Genomic DNA, 18,866 nt, shown 5'->3' on the forward strand with positions numbered 1-18,866 from the left:
GATCATCTGTCCGGTTTTACTGGATTTGCCAGTAATTTTGTATAATCTTATTCAAGGTCTTAAAGTAGTTTTGATTCTTCAGTTGGTTCAATATGCACTGCTGTCAAATGTTCTCAAACTTGTGAGAGATCTTTTATTTTGGATGTCTGTGTTACTGGCAACCTGGAATCACTGATGTAATCATTACTAACTCAAAAAAATCACAAAGGTCCATCTCGACATCCCAACAGATCATGTGTGCGTACAGTATACTAAGCAGGCGAGAGATTGTTTCCTAATCTCGATTGGACGTTCTTTGAATTCTGCCCGTGTCTCGTCTCACAAGCCACACAGTCAGCAAGTGTTCGAGCACAAAAGATTGTGATTAAGCTCCTTGTGAATACTCCTCATCAACCTGCTCTGAAAATTAATTTGTTTTCATTGCTAATTCAAAAGCGCATTAGCATAAATTGACAGCTGCGGATTGCCATATGCATACTTAAAAATGGGAGTTCAACCTCCGGTCGGGCGCGATCCCGGAGACGGAGCCACGGTTAGCTCGCAGAGGTCAGCTGAAGGAACAGACCCCCATCAGGGTGAATGCCGGCAGTGAATTGCAGCCTCAGCAGCATGGCTGACACAGGCTTTTTTGTGTCTGTTAGCAGAATGAAACAATCCCCTGAGACATAACATCAACACACACAAGGTCCCCTCTGAATATTCAATTAGGCCTACAAGTACTAAGAGGAGGTAACCAGGTTTGTCTAAAAATCAGTCATCCTGATATGAAAGTACTCTGGGTTAAAGACTTTTCAAGTTGATAGCTGCTACACTGCGCCACATATTACTCTGTAGTCAGAAACACAGGGCTTGAGTAATTACTATCAGGACAAGAGTCTGTGTTCGAGGCGTACTGTATTATGATTAAGTGTTTGAGGCCGTCTGCGGAGAGTTGGAGGCTATTGAATGTGGGAGAAAGCAGCCAAAGCTCCATTAAGAATGACTCAGACTGATCAAACACACACAGATGTTTCACCACCGTTTGCCCCGTGTGGCCTTTCGACAAACCCAAACCCGAGAGGCAGTACCCAATTTCACTGCCAACCAGCTCCTCCAAAATCTATAAAAAGACATTTCGTTTCACCATACTGCAATTTGGACGGAGAACTCCAAGAAGAGATCTGCTACACTACATGTGTATCCTAAACGGCATCACCGATGACAAAAAGAAGCTCATGAAGAGCAAGCCTCCGAGAGGAATGAACAAGGAACAATAACTGCACGAGGAGGCCGACGAGGAGGCCGACAACTTCACAAGCGTGTGCAGAAAGACTCCCATCAGCGCGATCATCAGGAAATCACACCATATTGATTTTCTTGTTTCCTGATTTCGGTTGTTGCTCCCAGGAAAGGAGAGCACATCAGATCCAGACAATGGCTGAACAGTCTTGTTAATTAGGCCGTTGTGTCCTATATCATCTCTAATTCAGGTAGAGTGAGGGCGATAACTTCACAATAAAAGGTCAGTTTTGCATAAACCAGAGATGAAAAATACCAGTGACGGGTTCAGGGGCTAGTAAAATTTCTATCTTTTCCCATCCATGGATGAAGAGAGAGAGAAAGAGAGGGTGAGAGAGAGAGAGAGAGAGAGAGGGAGAGGTTGAACTCTGAATACAGATCAGGGAGGAACGAGTCGGAGATGAGCAACACAATCAAGCAGAAAGGCAGGAAGCCCAAACACATCTCGCAGAGAGCACTTTTGTGCTGAGAGGATTGTGTCTTAATTAGAGTCTGCCTTTGAATGACTCGAGACAACTGGCATCTGCAAGGAGACCACCGTTCATTTCCCATGGCTACACCTAATGGCTCACGAGCAGATATTCTCACATCGCCGTCCCATAACAAATGTAATGTGAAGACATGTCCCAAACAACATATTGAAATATTAATAACATGAGCTCGCCACCACACGTTTCATCACCTTCATTCTTCTGTTCAGCATGGCCCACTGAGGAGTAATCACTTATGATTTCTGTTATAATACAGCCGACAAAGTCAATCAAGTGAGAGTATTATTCACTAAAATGAGGCCATTTCACCATTTATTGCACATTTATTGGAATGAGTGACATGACTTCTTTTCAGCTTCCTTTAGGGTGAAAAATAATTAACAAGACTGACAGTCTACAGCTGCACTTACTGCATGCACAAAGTGGTGCTTTGCTTAATTTTAAAGGGACAGTTCACTCCAAAAGGAAAATCAGATATTTTTCCTCTTGTCTGTAGTGCTATTTATCTATCTAGACTGTTTTGGTGTGAGTTGTTAGGTTTTGGAGATATCGGCCGTAGAGATGAATCACTTCTCTCAAATATAATGGAACTAGATGGCACTCGGCTTGTGGTGCTCAAAGCTAAAAGAAAAGAAATAGAAAAACTATATGTCTCTTTCCTATAATCATGACCCAGTCACTCAAGACATCCATGGACCTTCTTGTGAGCAGTTTCATGTAGGAACTATTTTCTTTTTCTGACGAGCCACACCTGGAGGAAACGTGCATCTACTCATGGCAGCCCAGTCACCAGGATATAATGTTAGCAGTTAAAGGTTTCTGCAAACCACAGACACGTCCGAGGTTGACAATTGTACCAGATGTGGCATTTCAAGCTCACATTATATGCTTATTAGTGGACTTTCACACCAGTAGGTGGATTGGAAGGAGGTGACGTTATAAGAAACTAACAAAACAAGCAACCGCAGTTTGACTCTGTGGGGACAGGCTTTTTCTTTTCTGGCGACCAAACCCAGTTGTTTTTCACAGAAAAGTCAGGCCATCTCCAAGTGCTTTTCTGACAACCATAACAGGTGTTTTTAGCCAAACCGTAACGTTTTCCTTACCCTAACCAAGTGATACTTGTGCCTAAAGCATAAGCACAGCATTATGACAAGAGAAATAGAAAATTGAACCTAAACAAAAGTAAAGTTGTAACATAAAGAAAATGTTACATTTGAACTTATCTATGGTTTTGCAGAGACATATTTAGCTAACAATTATTTTGTGCAACTGAGTTGCTCATGGACGAGAGGCTCATGCTTGTGACGTTAGCTAGCCGCTCTGCCATGATGGCCACTTCGTTCTGTGCGGTGATATGAAAAGAAAATAGCTCTGATGTGAAAAACTCACACCAAGGTTTGTGGATAATTTTTGGGTCTAGATTTATGGAGAGTTTTCGCAAATAAAATTTTTGGTGATTTGAGCACATGTATTTTAGATTTTGGGTGAACTGTGACTTTAAAACACAATGGTTACATGCTGATGTTAAGCAGGTATAATGTTTACACCATTCACCATCTTTGATCTGCGTGCTAGCATGCTAGCATTTGCCAAAGAGGACTGAAGAAGTGCAGCTCAAGCTGATGGGAATTCATTTTGCAGGTGTTTAGTCACAAACCAGAATATTTTTCACAAATTGGAGTTGATCGATAGTTGGCGTAAGATGTCAAGGAGTCAGGGATGTGCAAAGTGTTTACAGTTCATCCCGAATTTGATGTCACTCCACACAATTATTTCTGACAATTCATGCAAACCCACCAAAAGTGGCAGTAGAGGAAAAGTCAGGTGATCAGCAAAAGTCATTAGGCTTCATCTTCTGGGATTTTCAAAATGTCATGAATAAACAATTTGATAGCTGTTGATATAATCTGATCTGGAGCAAAGACAAAGGTGAAGACAGGTGCTGCCACCCCTAGAGCCGTACCACAAGCATGGATAAAAAGAAAACAGTGTTCAGCTGTAATGCACACATTTCTCTACCGCTAGCTTCCCTTGGAGTGTTTTGTTTAAATATCATGTATTTGGAATAAGGACAATGACTGCATTAGTTGAGCTCTGACAGTTTGGCCACATTAGCACAACAACTTGAAAACAGCAGGTGCCATCTAGCTGACAAGCCACCATCATGCCACATTCTGTGTCTAATAAAGGCATACGAGTTTCCAGTCATCAAAGTAAATAGAGGTTGCTAGAGCAATCGGCATGGGCTGACAAGCAGAAATGCATCTTTGAGTTCATGTCCTTTCTTGATGCTTCCCATTTATCTTGACTGTCAAGTAAAGAGGACATGATAATGAAAGGTGAACACTCCAGTGAATGGCTCTCACTGCCAGCCTACCATACAATGCCGTATAATGAAAACTCTGCTCATTGGCCAGAGGGTGGCTGGATGTTGGATGTGTACTTGTGTGTGTGGTGTGTGTAGGATAGGTGGTGCATTCATCTTCTTGTGACAATGGGATTTAGGGAAATAGCAACGGAAAACATTCTTCCAGCTCACACGGTGCGACAATTCAAAACACAGAGGCCATAATATTAAGAATAAGGGGGAAAAGCACCAAGAACATAATCTTGATTTTTATATATTGATCAACATTTGGTGATACAGTTCAACTGCACGTTACCTTTATTTTAAATACTCGCTCAAAGCCCCAAAACGCATGCAGCCATTATTTTTTACACAGTATCCAGTGTCTGAAGTTGGAATATTTGTTTTAAATTGCTTGCTGCTTGATTCACTTTACACTGACATTACATTCAGCTCAGATTGGCCACTTACCCTTAAATCAGTGGACACTATTTAGTGTACAGATACCTCCCTCTACTGGACAGAAGGCAAAACTGCACTCTTCAAACTGCAAATTCTATTTAGAGCATCAATCCAAATGAAAAAGCACGACTGACACTGTAAAATACAAAAACACATAATTTAATATCCCCACACCAACACTTCTTGCAGCAAAGGGTGAAATACCAGCCAATAGCTTTATCTTTTTTTTTTTTTTTGCGGTAAATAGTTTATATATATAATTTACACAATGTCTTCTTCATTGTACATGTAAAACTTAGATGTTTATGAACATTAACGACCCATTTTTGCCAAACATTTGGCATCTAAATGTTAAACACCATTTTCTTTTATTTTTAATAATTTGTACCAATATGCAATCTAAACTTATGTAGTTTCATTTTAAAATTGTTTTACAGGACCATTTAATATTAAGTAAAATGCTTATGACCTCATCAAATCTGTATTATCTGGGTATTGCTGTATTTTTATTATCCAAAAAGAGTTTACTTTAAGGGCCAATGTCCAAATCTCCCTCCACGTTATCCAAACTATTGCATATCTGGTGTATGATAAAAGATCTATCATTTCATAATACTTGAACAAACTGTGCACTCTACAAAGGCTTAAAAGGCATTTAAGATATTTTGTTAATAGATTATACAACAGAAAGGGATTTTTTAAAGATTAATAACAAGTAATCTAAGGCTGTCCAGACATTTAATAAAATCTAAGGGAAAATGAATAAAATGTGTCATTAAAGTTTAAAATGAGATCAGTTGTTTTTACACACACCTTCATGACAGCAATACTTCACTGATGTACCATAAAACAAAAGGATTAATTTCATATTTAGATGATAAATCCAAAATATCCCCAAAAGGGGGTATACTCTTAAATAAAATAAAAGATAAATCACCATTTGTTGTTTAAATCTCCTCAGGCATTATTCGGTATATTAGTGGGATTTCTGGTCAAAAAAGGCAACAAATACCTCAGTGAGCAATTGAAACATTTTATTTCCAAAATATTACTGTATTTACACACTTTGTAAGAAAAAAAAATTTTCATGTCATCTACATTACATTCGGTGGTCACATATAAGCTTAACTCTGAAGCAAACTTTGTGGAGAACTTGGACTTCATTGGAGAACTTTGTGCAGAACAATTCCCCATTTCCTCAACAGGCCGGGACAAGTGCAATACCACGCAAATTGAGAGCATTGCTACCTCTCCCAACCTGCACAGAAAGGGATCACATCTGATGGATTGATTTCAGTTCTATGATCAGTTTTGCATGGATTTGCACAGCAGTACAACGAAAAGCTGAAAGCAAACCAGCAAAACTAACCAGAGACCCATGTGCCCGCGCAACCTCTGCAGTCTTTCCGAGAAGAAACACGCGTCTAGAAGTACTTTAAGTGCTCACACTGCAGTAGATTTTCATAAAACTACCTGCACTATAAGCACTTTAATACTACTGAAACCTGTCTGTACCTGATTAACAGAAGGTGACTGACCACCATGGAGGAAGGATCAGTAGCCACCAAACGGACTCAGATGGAAGCACAGAACACCATCAGTTTTGCATAGATTTGCACAACTTAATTCTTCTTGCAGCGCAACTATGCAAAACTAACAGAGAGCTGCCACAATTTTAAGTGCGTATATATACACACACACAAAAAAAAATACAGAGCAGATGAGAGTCCCAGCTCCTTATGCCAGAAGGAGCACTTAGGGCAGTAGGTGCTAGTCTACTTCACTATCTGCACTAGATGCACCTTAGCATAAGCACTAGTGGAAGGCACGCGAGAGCAAGTTGTGCAATGGTGAACACCTGTTTAACAAATCATAACAGTACATTTGCAATAAAATGCAAGAAAAAGTTACATTTATGTCATGTTGTTTGTATTACATGGGACTTAATTATTAAATTAAAAAGAAAATATCTCTGTAGCCACACAGACTTCATGTGCTGTTGAATTAAATGCGGTTAAAAGTAACAAGATGCACGATGGCTCACAAATATCAAGCATGTTTGACATAGAGGCCTCGCTCCAGAACACAGTTGCTTCACTCTGTACAGCAGGGAACCGAACCTCACAGCTGGATGGAGGATGAGGTCCTGCCAGATGTGTACTCACAAGTATTCAGGTTCAGTCTTTCCTGGGACTGGCATGAACCAGCTGTGTCTGTGAATAGGCCCGGTCCTTTAGTTACCATTATCAGAATAGTGCTGAAAGTGCCTTCACTGCAGTAGATTTGTTAAAACTACCTGCACTGTAAGCACTTTGACACTACATTGACTCCAAACTGTTGGTGGGGAGTTTTCAGGAATCAATTAGGATGCCTTTCAATCCACGGTGAGGGGCTTTCCATGGGAGATACAGGTGTGCACAGGGGTCTGCAAGCATAAATGAGACATGTCAGCAAGAAAATGTCAGCAACTTCAATTCAAGCCTGAAATAAATGAATTTCATTATCACTAAAATTACTTTTAATTTACAACTATATAAAAACAGGGGCAAGCAGCACATCCTCACAACTACAAACCAGAGACTATCAGGCATTCGACTGATAAAAGACTAATTACGCATTAAAAAAAAAAAATCATTGATTCATTGTATTTAAATAACTTCAGTACTCATACAAATTACCAGTAGGCAAAGAGTGCATTGTATGACTCGTCTCCCACCAGAATGACCCTTGTTATGTCAGCCTTGTGTCGTAAGCTCCAATAAGGAGGTTATGTTTACACTGCTGATTTTGTCTGTTAGCTTTGAAGATCTCTCAAAAAACAAAAATCCTGTGTGCACATTTAAGAAAAACCTAACTTTCTTGCTCGCAAAAACTGATTTTAAATCCAGTCAGGGGTTATTTTGCTTTTACAAAAGCATATTTCATTTCTTACATCCGCAACACATAGGATGACGCAGCAGACTGCAGAAGATCCTGTGGCACATGTTACCATTTCACTGCAACAATACGAAGTGTTTCTACCATCGTGCCAGGGGGGGTCAATTTAACACATTCATCCGTGCACAAGGCCCTTATACTCCGAGGATGGAGGCACCCTACAACCCGCCAAATTGCCCCATTACTGTGTATTTTGCTAAAGCTATGGGTCCAGATGGTAATCCAGCATCATGCTGCTGTCACACACAAGTGTTTAATACTAACACGAAATAAGAAAAAAGGACCACATGGTGAAATGTCTCCAATAACAAAGTTCACAAGGGAAGCCTGAGTGTGAGCCAGGACTGCTTGAGGATAGCAACACTTGCGCCCCATTCACACCGCTGTAACGTTACCCCTCCCCCATGCGCTAACATGGCGCCCAGTAGTCCACATTTTGAGCGTTTTAAAAAACCTACTTCCACCGACTGGATAACATCACAAGTGTGACTACATTAGTGGCGCCGAGACCGTCCGTGCACTTAACAAGTGAAATCACGTCCATGCGAAGCGTGCGCTCATTGTGACTGGGCGCACCAAGCGTATGATACGAGCTACTGCAAAGTTAAAGTAAGAAAGCAAAGCACACAACAAGCTAGCAGCACCCGAGGGCTCCATCAAAACAGTCCGATGCGAGCATGTGCTAGCCAAACAGGCTAGCGCGTGTAGCCTTGCGAGTGCGGCTAGGCTTGCAGAAAAGACCGATATCCAATAAAGATTAATAACACCACAGGTCGGTTTTAATAAAACACAGCATGTGGGCGAAACGCTTTTAAAAAAAGACACGTTAAGACACGTTAAGTCTGCGGGCTAATGTTGGCTAACACCCTCCCCGTCCACTTCAGAGCATTCTCTTATCTTAGCCAACTTAGCTGCTTGGATGTAGCCTACTCGTGCACGCTAACACAACATTAAATATGAATGTAAAGGTTTGGAGTGGTTGTAAATGCTTATATTTTCACTAAAGAGTGCACAGCACGGCCGGTCGAGCCCGTGTCAATGTAATTTAAGCGATTATCTTCCCCCCATCGATGCGTTAGCATTAGCAGCTAGCTAACGCAGCAAGCTCGCGGGATAGCAAAGGCGCGCGGCCTGCTTGCAGCCCCATGTGCTGCTGCTTTGTTCTGGGGGCACTTTTAAGTGTACACCACGGCGCACACATCGACCCAAAACTTCCAATTTCCATCAACATGTGCCCGACAACAGGAGCACACGAGTCCACGACTCGCAGCTGCCACCAAAGTGTTGTAAATGCACATTTTTTGACGGGTGAGTACGACTTCCCCGACTAGAGGTGCAGCAGCAACACATGCTTTTCAAATCTCCCTCATTCTCCAACCATGGAGGAGAGGTTGCCATGCGCCTCTTTACAACAGTGTTTCCAAATGCGGAAACTGACGATTAAAAGCGGGGTTTTTTTCGTCCCCCCGGTGTTAACGTGAAAGTGCGGCTCCCGTGTCGCATACGTCGCCGAGCATTTCACTTTTTTCCCTCGCCGTTTTACCGCATCTCTCCGAAAAAAGGGGGCTAACAACAGGTTTCTTGCCAATAACATGCGCGTAATAAGACACTGGCTTCTAAAAAATCCACCATCTTCACTCACTTGTGCGGACTTACCGTTTACTCACTCTGTTTCGGGGGGCATCTGCACAAAAAGCTGAGGAAAAAAAGACTTCGCCGAAAGAGTAGCAGCTAGGACGTATAATCCAAAAAGCACAACCATGTGCTACTATTATGATTTGCTAGGAGTTTGGGAATCGTAGTAAGATTGCGAAAGTGGCGCGAGTACACTCGAGGTTTAACCATGTGGTGAATGAAGGGCGGCTCCCAGCCAGCGTAGCTAAACCCCAACTCCTTCATTAGCATAAATCAACTACTTCCTCTCCAAGTGCGACTCTCAAGTTTCACCACTTGATTTCCAGGCTGTTGGTAAACACGCAGCGGCAGCGAAATATATAAACTACCAGCTAAAAATTCATCGTTTGGGGAAAAAAAAACACAAATAACACTTAAAAAACAGCCTTAAGAACAAGGAAACAGGCAGGCCGCCACTGAAGGCAGCGTCAACACACGAGCAGCTGAAAGTCGACGCCCATAAAGTTTTGTAACATGATTTTGTTGACGTTTCCCTGCTTAATGTAAATATCAGAATATTTTATGAGTATAGATAGACGTGAGAAATTAATGTAGCATGTTATTCTAACGAAAAATTATCTACTCAGATTAATTTGTTGTAGTCTTTAGTAACAATCTGGCACATTGCTGGTGCATAATTCTATTTTCCATATAGTCTTTAACTTTACAATATAATCTTTACAATAGTTTCCCTCAGCTCTAGTGTCAGGTAGTATTTCGAGTGTATCTGCACAATATATGAGGTATTTCTATTGTAATCTGTTAACTAAATTTAATCCTTTATTTATCAAAACATAGGATGCATGTTTATTAATTAAGTGAGAGTTGCACACATGCCTCATAAATGAAACATGATTGTTGGATTGATGTGCCTGAGTTAAAAATATTACCTAATAACCATGCCTTTTGATAGACTATAAATATAAAATAAATTCATATCTTAGAGTCTATTTTGCTGATACAAACCGCTGTTGAAACATCATTTTCATTTGATATTGTTGGAAAAAAAGTTTATTTACGTGAACATTAACTTTAAAAGAAAAGAAAAGAAAAAATAAGAGAAAGTAAGACTTTAATAGCACGCACACAAACAATTTGTTCCATCCTCTGTAGATGTATTTCTGCATCATCATGATGTGGTTTTTGGATGATCATAATTGTAACTTGTATCAACATTTTACAACAAAACTAATCCTTCAGCATTAAATTCAACAGAGTTACAAAGACAGTGCAGGTTTATTGTGGCCTGCTTTAGTGTTAAGTTACTCTTTTACTCAAGGCCACATATTTTACTGAGAAAATATGCAGTTTCAGTATGAAACTTAATTGCAGTCAATATATTTGACGCACAAGTAGTCAGCACAGACTTTTAATAAAAGTGGATGTAACTGCCACCAACATGGTTTAAAGCATCTGTTGCCGAGGCTCCTCCCACTGAAAGGGCGGAGGAGTGTTCCTCCTTCAAGCAGAAACGCAGGGGGATTGTCTTGCTTATGACCGTGGGTCAGTCTAGTTCACCTTTCACCTCTAGATTCAGCCATGTGTGAAGTCACACAATGGAGGCACAGAATTTGAAGTCGCCCCCTGCTCACACAGATGGACCATGCAAGAATGTTAAGAAGTACTGCAGTCTGATTGTAAGCATTATGATTATTGTTAAAGTATTATTGTTAGTGTTTTGGGTTAAATGTGACAATATAAAGCCACAACAAAATTAAAAGAAACACTAAATATAATGTAATTCCAAAGAGTTAAACTTCTAAATCAACTTTGATGCATACGTGTGACATACACTTACACTTACTTCACTTTAGTTGTGTATAAAAACCAAGTAGCCTATAATGGTGAGGAAGTGGGGACGACATAACACTGAATGTTTTCACCTCTATAAAAACTGTGGTTAAAGGTATAAAGGCAGTTATTAAAACATATATTGTAAATCAGCTGAGAGACACACAATGTTCTCTACTTAAATCCACCAATTATGTTAAAAATATAACTAATTTTTTAGATGTCAAAAACGACTTCTCTCTTAAACACAAGAGGGGCTGGGGGACATTACTGGTGTAATGAGTGTAGTTTTCTTTCAACAAATTAAACAAATTTGATATTAATGTCTGAACTATCACAGAGATTATGTTGACAAAATGAAGAGAGATTATAGATGTAATTAAAATGGCATTAAATAGAGAGTATAAGTTATTACATTTGAAATATTATGAATACAAAGACAATTGTTGGGCAATAATTTCCAAAAACATTTCAAAGCAATACAAGCCTTAACTCAGTTTTAAAAAAGTAAATCATTTTGACTCACTAACACCAAAAGGGATACAGATGCAGACATACTGTAGGTTTAAAACAGTATAAGCCACCCTCAGCCGTTTTTTGCCTAATACAGACATTTTACTGCATCAGACCACAAAGTGAAGTGGATTATGATTGTTGTGGGGATGATCAAAACTTTGATGTGCTCACTGATGCAGCTCAGGGCTGCACATTATGGTAAAAAAGATATATCACAATTATTTTGACAGTATTACAATTGCAGTATGATTCCCGATTAGTGGGGGAAAAAAGAGCTAATAATAGCCTGTAGCATAGATCCTGACATATATACAGCTTACATAAAAAAAATAAATACATTCTTTTTACAATGCAAATGAAAAAAAAATGACCTTGTTCAAAACTCATCACCAAATCATTTTAACTCCCACCAATAGGCCTTTTCACAGCAACTTTGTTTTACTCCTCAAAGCAGGAAAAGCATGTGTGACTAATATTCATGTGTCGTTGTAAGCCACGACAGTGTGATAGTGAACCACAGTAATACCAGGGCCCTGAAACTGAAGCAGCTAAAAGAAAATCAGTCTTCATTCATTTTATTTAAACCTGTGCTTTGAGCCAGTAGAGTTGTGATCTTAGGAGTAGTCCCAATGGCTGATTGAACTGAATTAAGTTCAAATCTATGTCATGCTTAAAAAAGACATTTGTCCTCTCTTACTTCTTTCAGTTTTAGGCCAGTTTAAAGTTACATCATTTTAACAGAAACATACAACTAATAATTGATCTTTTAAGTTACAAGTGTTGCAAGAAAACCTAACTCCAAAACCAATATATGTGCTACAGTAATTTAAATAAGCTTTACAGTGAACTGAAAGGGATTTTTTTTCAATTGTAATGTGAGGCCTAAATATTATGTTCCAATAAGGATATTGAACTTCAGAAAATACAGAGGGAACAAAGAAAAGTAATTACTGTCTGACCTGCTCTTTTGTTCTTAAAGGTTTTTCTCTTTTTAAGCCAAAAAATAGTTTTCGGTTGCTGAATGTATTCTATCATAACTATACAATTACAGTAATTAAGTAGGCCTTGTCTGTTAAATGAACTGTTTTTTGGTGTTGTAATTATGCTAAAAAATGTATTGTAAAGTTGTGATAAATTTGAGTTCTTTAAAATGTCTATTTTTTATGTTTTAGTTTTAACAATTGAATTGAACACAATTGATATAGGTTAAGTCTGAAAACCTGTTTAAACATTTGTTTGTTGTAAGAATCTTTTCTCAATGTGCTTTTCAGCTGATGAAAGAAAAACAGAGGGCTTGAACTGACTTTTCAGTGACATGAATCTTAACTAAAAAATCATTTAAACACAATAATACGGTGGATCTGTATTACTAAACTAAATTAAACTACCATGTTCAGCGTTTTGTTTAAAAATTGCTTTTCGTCGTCTTTATGTTTTAACCTACCCGGCTGCCATAGGTCATACTGTGTTCAGTTATGGCTGCCCAGCACGGAAGCCACGTCGACCTGCCACAATAATGTTACACCCCAAGTCCGACACCATATTTTTCAGTCATTTACCCTTAATCTTACACTTATGTTGAATATTCCGATAGCTTATTACAACGTGTTCATCACAGTACAATGTTTTAACTTGTTTTTAGTACATCGATGGCTACATCGTGTAGCTTACAATGTCTAGCTGTTTTATTTTGAAGGTTGAAATACTTGAGTTCCGGTGTCACCGCAGCATGGCTCCGTCTCTTACTAACTTCGTGAGGCTTTTACATGTCAAACTGTGAATAACAGGCCGGCGTCGATGCTGGGGGGATAAAGGTGAGTTAAACATAGTACTTGCATGTTATACGGATGTGTGTTATCTGATTAGTGTGAAGTTATTCAGCAACGTAAGCCAAATCAACGTCACCTGCTGTCCGAAACCACATAGCTAAAGTGTGCCTGTTCATGGACATAATCACAATCAGGGTAACTGACAAATAGGTTTTCACATACATACAGTACAAGGATCAAGGCCTTGAGGTTATGGTGCGTAACAATAAACACAGTAAGTAGAAAATGGAAATAAAGATGAAAGGGAAATACTGCAAGTCATGAAACATAAACAGAAAATTGCCAGTAAAATATGAAAAAAGTACAATATGACTGTGAAAAATGTAAAATAGTAATGTTCCCTGTTGTCTCACTGATGTCTAACCCTATGTGCATGTAATAGCACAGCACTTAAAGTGATACTAAGTAGGTACATTTTCAGAGTTAAAAGATGAGCTGGCTGTCAACTTGTTAGAAGGATTTCTTAAAGGCCATGTCTCGACACAGCTAGTCATAGGTCATGGACAAATTGAAGAAGCAAAATGACAACAGTAAATGGTACTTACCTGCCTGTTTCACCTGGATATTATTGTATATGCTGTGTGTATATGTATTCATCCACTCCAACAAGTGGGATTCTCAGTTTCAGGCAGGAAATGTTCATAACAGTTGGTCATAAGTGGTGTTGTACATAAAAATGTATATGAGTAGTAGCGCTGGGAATCACAGTACTCATGATACAATATGATTCAAGATGTGTTGCCCATAATATAGCAATTCTGCAGTAAAAATATCGATACTTGGCACCAGTGTATTGATAATTGTATCGTAAGAAGCAGCAATATGACATCAATATTTTGTCCCACCCCTAACCGGCAGCAAGCTGAACTGAATGAAATTTTCAATTAAATTTAAGATTGTGACATGAATCACTTTTATCTGTGTTCTACGAAGATTTCAGACAGTAATGGGTTTATACACTAAAACCTTCTTGTTAATATTTGTTTTTATTGTTCAAATCAAAATAAGGTGCCTCAAAACTGGACCATGCATATTAGATCTTGCATGTTTGCATGTTTTGGTTGACATACAACTTTTAATTTGGCATTTCTTAGCTGTCTTTTAAAGTCATGTCTTTGTCTTCGTAGTCTGGCAGATCAATGGCTACCTGTGTGCTGTGTCGACGTGTGCCCAGGCTACGTTACCTCCCAGGCTTGAGAAAGGATTTTATCCAGGCTCAGCATGTGCTTGTCAAACGAGTGGATGAGACTGATGATCAAGAAGGAAAGAAAGAAGTGGTGCAACACCATGAAGCCTCTCTTCAAGCAGGATACAGGCTGTATTACAACCCCAGCTCATATCACTCTGTGTGGAACTCTGCGTGGCACGCTGCAACCTCCCGGAGCCAAACAGATAATGATGAGGACGAGTGTCTCTCCATGCTTGCGCCTTTCTTCTGGCAACAGAGCAATCGCTACAGTGTGAATTGCTCACGACATCTCTCCAGCTCAAAAAACACACTTCTTGACTTGGCTTTCGACAAAAGCTCTAAACCTACGATGCCATCAGCGTCACTGTACAACAGCAAACACATACCGCCAGATGTTAAAGTAGATACACGTGCCTTCCTGAAATGCCGGCCAGAGTATGCCTGCATGACCCTCGACCTCAAGAAGCGGCCTCACCCAATCAAATGGGAAGAGGCTGTGGTGCTGCTGCAGAAAGTGACTGTTTTAAAGGGCAGCATGAAGCCATCTAATGTGTCTCAATTCCTTGTGGAGCTCAGCCGCTTGCACCCTGACACGATGCCATTAGTGAGGAGTGACCAACGCTTCATCATGCTCCTCAGATATTCTGTGGAACACCTTCACCTCTTTACTCTGCTTCAGCTGCTGGAGGTGCTGCAGGCATTCATGAGGATAGACATACCCTCAGCTCACACTGTGCTCGGGCTGTATGAGGCCGAGCTGAGCCGCCGGGCCGACCAGATGAGTCTGCACCAGCTGCTTTTTGCAGCCGACTTGTGGCGCTGTTTTGGGAGAAAGGTACCCCAGTTCTTAAAGCACCTCTATGATTCAGTCCGCCCGTACCTTGGACAGATGGAGGTTTGTGAGCTTGTTCACCTGTTGTATATAATGGGAGAGGGTAGGCAGTGCCCAAAAGACATGATCCGTCCTGTAGAGCAGCTTCTCATGCTTCATTTACACCAACTGCACCCCGAGGAGGTTGGTACTGTCTGCTTGGGTCTCTTCAAATCCCAGACTTCAATATCTGAGGCTGCAGCGACGCGTATTGTCGATATGGCACACTATTTTGTGGAGGAGATGAGCGATTTTGCCATGGTGAATGTGCTAAAATTCATGCGTTTCAGCTACTTATACCACAGGCTGTGGCTGGAGACCATGGCACAGGAACTTCCTCGACGGGCCCACGGGATGGGTGTCCAGGGACTGATGCATGTGGCATTGACATGCTCGGCACTGCATCACCACAGTGATCAAATCCTAATGGCAATTGCTGAAAGAGTTCCCTCGCTGACGCCACACTGTAGGAGTAAAGATTCATGCAAACTGCTGTGGGCATTTGGCACATTAAGGTTTCTCCCCACTCAGAGCCCAAGTTTCTACCCAAGCCTGACAGAGGCCCTGAGACAGAGGAAAGCTGAATTCCAGCGTTACCCAGAACATCTGCTGACTGGTCTTCTCGGCATGGCCTTTGTCTCTTACTTCCCAGAGGACCTAATTGCATTAGCTTTGAGCCCTGAGTTTGTCAACATAGCACTGAAATCCACGCAGCTGGAGCTGAAAAAAGACTTGTTCACTTTAGACAGGGCTGTGGCGCTTGAGCTGCCTCAGTGGACTGGCCCGCAGCTGAGCCGTGAACTGAGAGAGGAGGTGACAGAAATGTTGTGGAAGTTTGCTCAATCAGATGTGTGCCAGAAAGCAGAGGTGCAGGAGGCAGAATCTGCCCTGAAGGATCTGTTCGGAGGAGAGAAGTTTGTATGCAAGAGGATGATCCTGCCCCACACTCGCTCCATCGACCTGGAAGTACATTTGGACTCTACTGGACAGCCTGTACCTGTGAACCCATCTGGCACAGCCATGTTATCTCCAGAGAACAGTTCATCCAAATCTCCCTCTCATCAGAGCTGGGATGGAACAGATATAGGAGTAGCTATAACTGACGAACTTTTTGCACAGCTCACGAGTACTAAAAACACCAAAGAACCTCTAACTCCATCTGCTACCGCTAAACCACCTTCTCTTCACAGAGTACAGCCTGATGAAGGTGTCAGTCTGTTTGACACAGGGCTAGTCCTGACCAGTGACATTAGAGACGCTCTCATCAGACCCAGCAGGCCCGCCTCAGCCCCCGAGAAATCCGACGGCACCGTCAAACTTGCAATCCAGGTACCCAATAGGAACCACTACTGCTACAGTTCACAGCAGTTGTTGGGCCTTCATGAAATGAAAAGGAGGCAGTTGAAGTTGGCAGGCTACAGGGTTGTTGAGCTTAGCTATCAGGAGTGGTTTCCCATGCTGAGGAAAAGCAGGACTGAGAAGCTGGCATACCTGCACTGCAAAATCTACAACAGTCTGTCATGATTCTTTGACCTCCAAGAGCCAAAAGAAATAACAGGAAAATCTCAGACTGCAATGCAAACTATGTGGGCACTTTGGCTTCTGGGCAATCTCTAGTTCGTTATGTATATACTGTATCTGCAACACACAGAAACAGTTCAGTTATGGCGATGGACTGACATTTGTTTTTCCCAACACAATTGCCAGAATAAATGTTGGCAGTGAAGGTTTCTGCAAACCATGTATATGTTGACACTTCATTTTTGTGTTTTTGAAAATGCTGTACTTATGTATTGGTTAGGTTTAGGCACAAAAAACATGTTTTTAGGGTTAGGAAAAGATCATGTTTTGGCTTAAATTACCTGGTTTTGTTGGCCGGAGATGTGATGATTCCTCGTCAAAAATATACGTTTTTGTGGCAGTCTTCAACATTTTTCTTCCAATAAGAAAGTCAGGTCATAAACATGTAATGTGAATGTGATACCACGTTTATTGTATATGTATATTGTATATATGGTGCGTATGAAACGTACAAATGTGAATGTATCAGTGGTTTGCAGAAACGTTAACCATCAACAGTTTACTCGGCTGTTTACCCTCACCCACTATTTACTTTTACATGTTTAGTTCTAAACACATTTCTTAAGGATTGTTTTTTTCAAAATGTGTGACATTTAAAGATATTTTTCTGAAAATAATGCAAATAAAAAAAGGATTCAGTCAGTAGAAATTTGGAATGTATTTTGTTTTGCTTTTGCCCTCGAGGATCTGCAGAAGTATAAAGAGAAACTTGTTTTGCATGATGCTTAATCACATTCACTCATGCATGAGGTCAGTGTGCCCGTTTCTGCTGCCCACTTTGCACGGCAAAGGTCAAACTTGATCTTTTGAACTGACGTGAGTGTGGAATGAAACAGATGCTCCCGACTAGAAGAATCAGTTATGTAATTTGATAAAGCAAGGATTAAAACCCTCACAAATTATTATCAAAGGGGAGGCAAATAATTCATTTCAGTGAAGCATCTGTATATAATAGCTGCCTTGTCTGTCAGAAAGCTCTCAGAGACCCATTTGCTTTTTTCTTGCAGGCGTTTTTTCTCTTCATGTTCTAAATAAAATTGGCACCTTTGTTACTCGGCATACTCATATTTTGAACAGCTTTCTGTTTAGAATGTTAATGTCAAAAGAAAATTTAACCATTATGTTTCCCATGAGGAAGAACAGATACATTTTTAAAGTGGGACACTTGTTGCACAGCGTCTAAATCCCTGTTCTTGTAAAATATATTCTTTATATTAAGTATGAAAGATTTACTGAATATTTCTACACCATGGATAATCAGAGTGGTGTCCTTGTTAAACTAAGATGAACAGACACTGTTTAACAAAAAGAATAAATGTCAAAACTGTCCATAAACCCTGAATCAAATAAACTTTGAAAGTACAGAAGCTACATTTATGTAACAGTTGATTTTTGTCAGAATTTATAGCTTTCAGCTTCTTTTCAAGCTTAAAAACCTTCCAAATAACAGACACCTTATCGGTGAATGGCATTCTATATAAATATGTTTATTTTTTCAGAGGGTGGAGTACTGTATAATGCAATACTACCAGTGACTACAACCCCAGAGGGACTGTAGCATTGTGCCGAGACCTCTCTGAAAGGTTCGAAAGGTATAAATTGTTCAAGGCTTCTCAAAAATAGAATCTGCGACACTACATAAATAAATTCCACTGTCACTTTTTTTGTGACAAACGATGCAAACCATGATTTTTATATCAGATTGTGCAAAACTGTGAACAACACCTCTGAAACTGTCAGAGCGTGCCAAGTGACAGACTGGTCACAGCCCCACTGACTCTGGGACATTAATCCTTTCACACTGGGATGGAATTGATGTTTCCATGTTTGACTCCTCCAAGCCGTTACGGGATGACCTCATTGTGGAGGTCATCTGTCCATCTCTCGTTGCACCACT

General features: G+C 40.3%; 1 protein-coding gene across 2 annotated transcripts; it reads left to right on the forward strand.

Annotated features, from left to right (window-relative positions):
* The first annotated feature begins 8,780 nt into the window (after nucleotides 1-8,780).
* On the forward strand, nucleotides 8,781-18,272 carry fastkd5 (FAST kinase domains 5). 2 transcript variants are annotated; one of them, XM_084362393.1, is made up of 3 exons: nucleotides 8,781-8,826; nucleotides 13,196-13,313; nucleotides 14,436-18,272. In XM_084362393.1, exon 3 carries the CDS (start codon nucleotides 14,468-14,470, stop codon nucleotides 16,910-16,912), a length of 2,445 nt encoding a protein of 814 aa, XP_084218519.1. In that variant the 5' UTR covers nucleotides 8,781-8,826; nucleotides 13,196-13,313; nucleotides 14,436-14,467; the 3' UTR covers nucleotides 16,913-18,272. The 2 variants fall into 2 exon arrangements, with proteins under 2 accessions (XP_084218519.1, XP_084218518.1); XM_084362392.1 differs by having other exon boundaries at nucleotides 8,782-8,826; nucleotides 14,456-18,271.
* The last annotated feature ends 594 nt before the right edge of the window (nucleotides 18,273-18,866 follow it).

Source organism: Pagrus pagrus (assembly GCF_965226575.1).
Source record: "Pagrus pagrus genome assembly, chromosome: 9".
Lineage (NCBI taxonomy): Eukaryota > Metazoa > Chordata > Actinopteri > Spariformes > Sparidae > Pagrus > Pagrus pagrus.